The following is a 1,434-nucleotide window of genomic DNA, read 5'->3' as shown; positions in this document are numbered from 1 at the left end:
GTGGTCTCGGTGCTGAGCGTGACGTGTTCCTGGGGCTGGTCCTGGGAGACTTCTGCCAGGCCCGTGGGGCGAGTATAGCCGTGGGGCACTCGTTTCTTGGGAAGCTGGTCTCCTTGAGTCCCTGCGTGGCCTGAGGGAGGGGTGGCCACGCAGATTCCTGGATGTGGCTCAATCTCTGTGGTGTACACGCTAGTCATGGGCCTTCGGTGTCCACTTCCAGAGGCCTCTTTCCCTGGGATGTCCTTGGGCAGTGCAAGGCCGAGAGTGGTGGGTCTCCTTCACCCCACTTGTGGCTTATGCATTTCGGCTACAGCCCTGCCTGCTGTGGGCTGGGTCCTGATGTGTGGCCAGGCATGGACTTGGCCAAATGGTGGGCACCCTGTTCAGGAAGGCTGGGCCTGCCCAGCTGTGGTCCACATCTGCCCTGGGTCTGCTCAGACAGGGACAGGGCCATGGCAGCTGGTGGTGAACAGGTCTCGTGGCGTTGGAGACCCTTGTTGAGGTGTCCTCGTGGTCAGGGAATGGCTGCCCTCTTCCCAGATTCAGGACAGTCCTGCTTTTAAGTGGACACGGGGTTTTCAGGGGTTTGGGTAAGATCCAGACCCACAAGCCTTTGTCTGGGCCTGGTTGGCGAAGCCCCAACCAGGCTTTTGCTCTAGTCGGGCCTTTAGGGGTCGGGGTGGGGGCCGGCCTGGCAGCCATGCGGTCCTCATGGGGCTTCTCCCTCCAGTCACGCCGATGATGGAGCTGAAGCCGAACGCAGGCAGCGACCGTGCCTGGGTCTGGAATACCCATGCCGACTTTGCCGATGAGTGCCCCAAGCAGGAGCTCCTGGCCATCCGCTTCCTCAACGCCGAGAGTAAGTGGGCCTGGACGTGTGTGGGGGGCCCTCCGGGGAGGCCCGCGCTCACAGGGCTGTGTCCAGCCTGCCTTCCCCGGGCTGCGGCGTCCTCTCGCTGGTGTTGTCGAGCGTGGCACCCAGTCGCTGGCCGCCTGGTGCTGAGGCGGCCTCGCCTCTGCTCTGTGGGGCCTGCTCCAGCACAGTGCCTGGCAGGATGGGCTGCCCAGATGGGAGCGGGGTGTCCTTGGGACCCTCCAGGACTGTGTCCCCCTTGCTGCTCAGGGATCTTTGGGGGCAACCTCTCTTATCTCTGCAGATGCACAGAAATTTAAGACGAAGTTTGAAGAATGCAGGAAAGAGATTGAAGAGAAAGAAAAAAAAGGTGCCGCGGGCCTGTGGGTGGGGGCTCTGCAGACTCACTCTGCACCCAGCCGCAGCCCCAGGCGGGTGCTTTTTCCGTCTGCCACAGGAACTTGCGGGGGCTGTGACCTCTGCCCTGTTACGGGCAGCACAGCTACCCCGGTACACGGGTGCTTTCTGGGGGTGGGCTGGCTGTGTCTCCCTGGGGCCGTGGGGGCTTGGGGAGGTGCTTG

General features: G+C 62.9%; 1 protein-coding gene across 1 annotated transcript in view; it reads left to right on the top strand.

Annotated features, from left to right (window-relative positions):
* Positions 1 to 6: 6 nt before the first annotated feature.
* Positions 7 to 1,434, top strand: part of LOC104993329 — a 4,420-nt gene continuing 2,992 nt past the window's right edge. The window contains exons 1-2 of the mRNA XM_010846549.1: positions 7 to 859; positions 1,158 to 1,427. Of these exons, the coding sequence (XP_010844851.1) occupies positions 712 to 859; positions 1,158 to 1,427 (418 nt within the window). The 5' untranslated portion in view covers positions 7 to 711. The remainder of the gene's footprint in view (positions 860 to 1,157; positions 1,428 to 1,434) is intronic.

The sequence above is a fragment of the Bison bison genome, unplaced genomic scaffold (genome assembly GCF_000754665.1).
Source record: "Bison bison bison isolate TAMUID 2011002044 unplaced genomic scaffold, Bison_UMD1.0 scf7180017849118, whole genome shotgun sequence".
Taxonomy (NCBI): Eukaryota; Metazoa; Chordata; class Mammalia; order Artiodactyla; family Bovidae; genus Bison; species Bison bison.
Note: the sequence above shows the minus strand (reverse complement) of the source record. Positions and strands in the feature narration are given on the sequence as shown.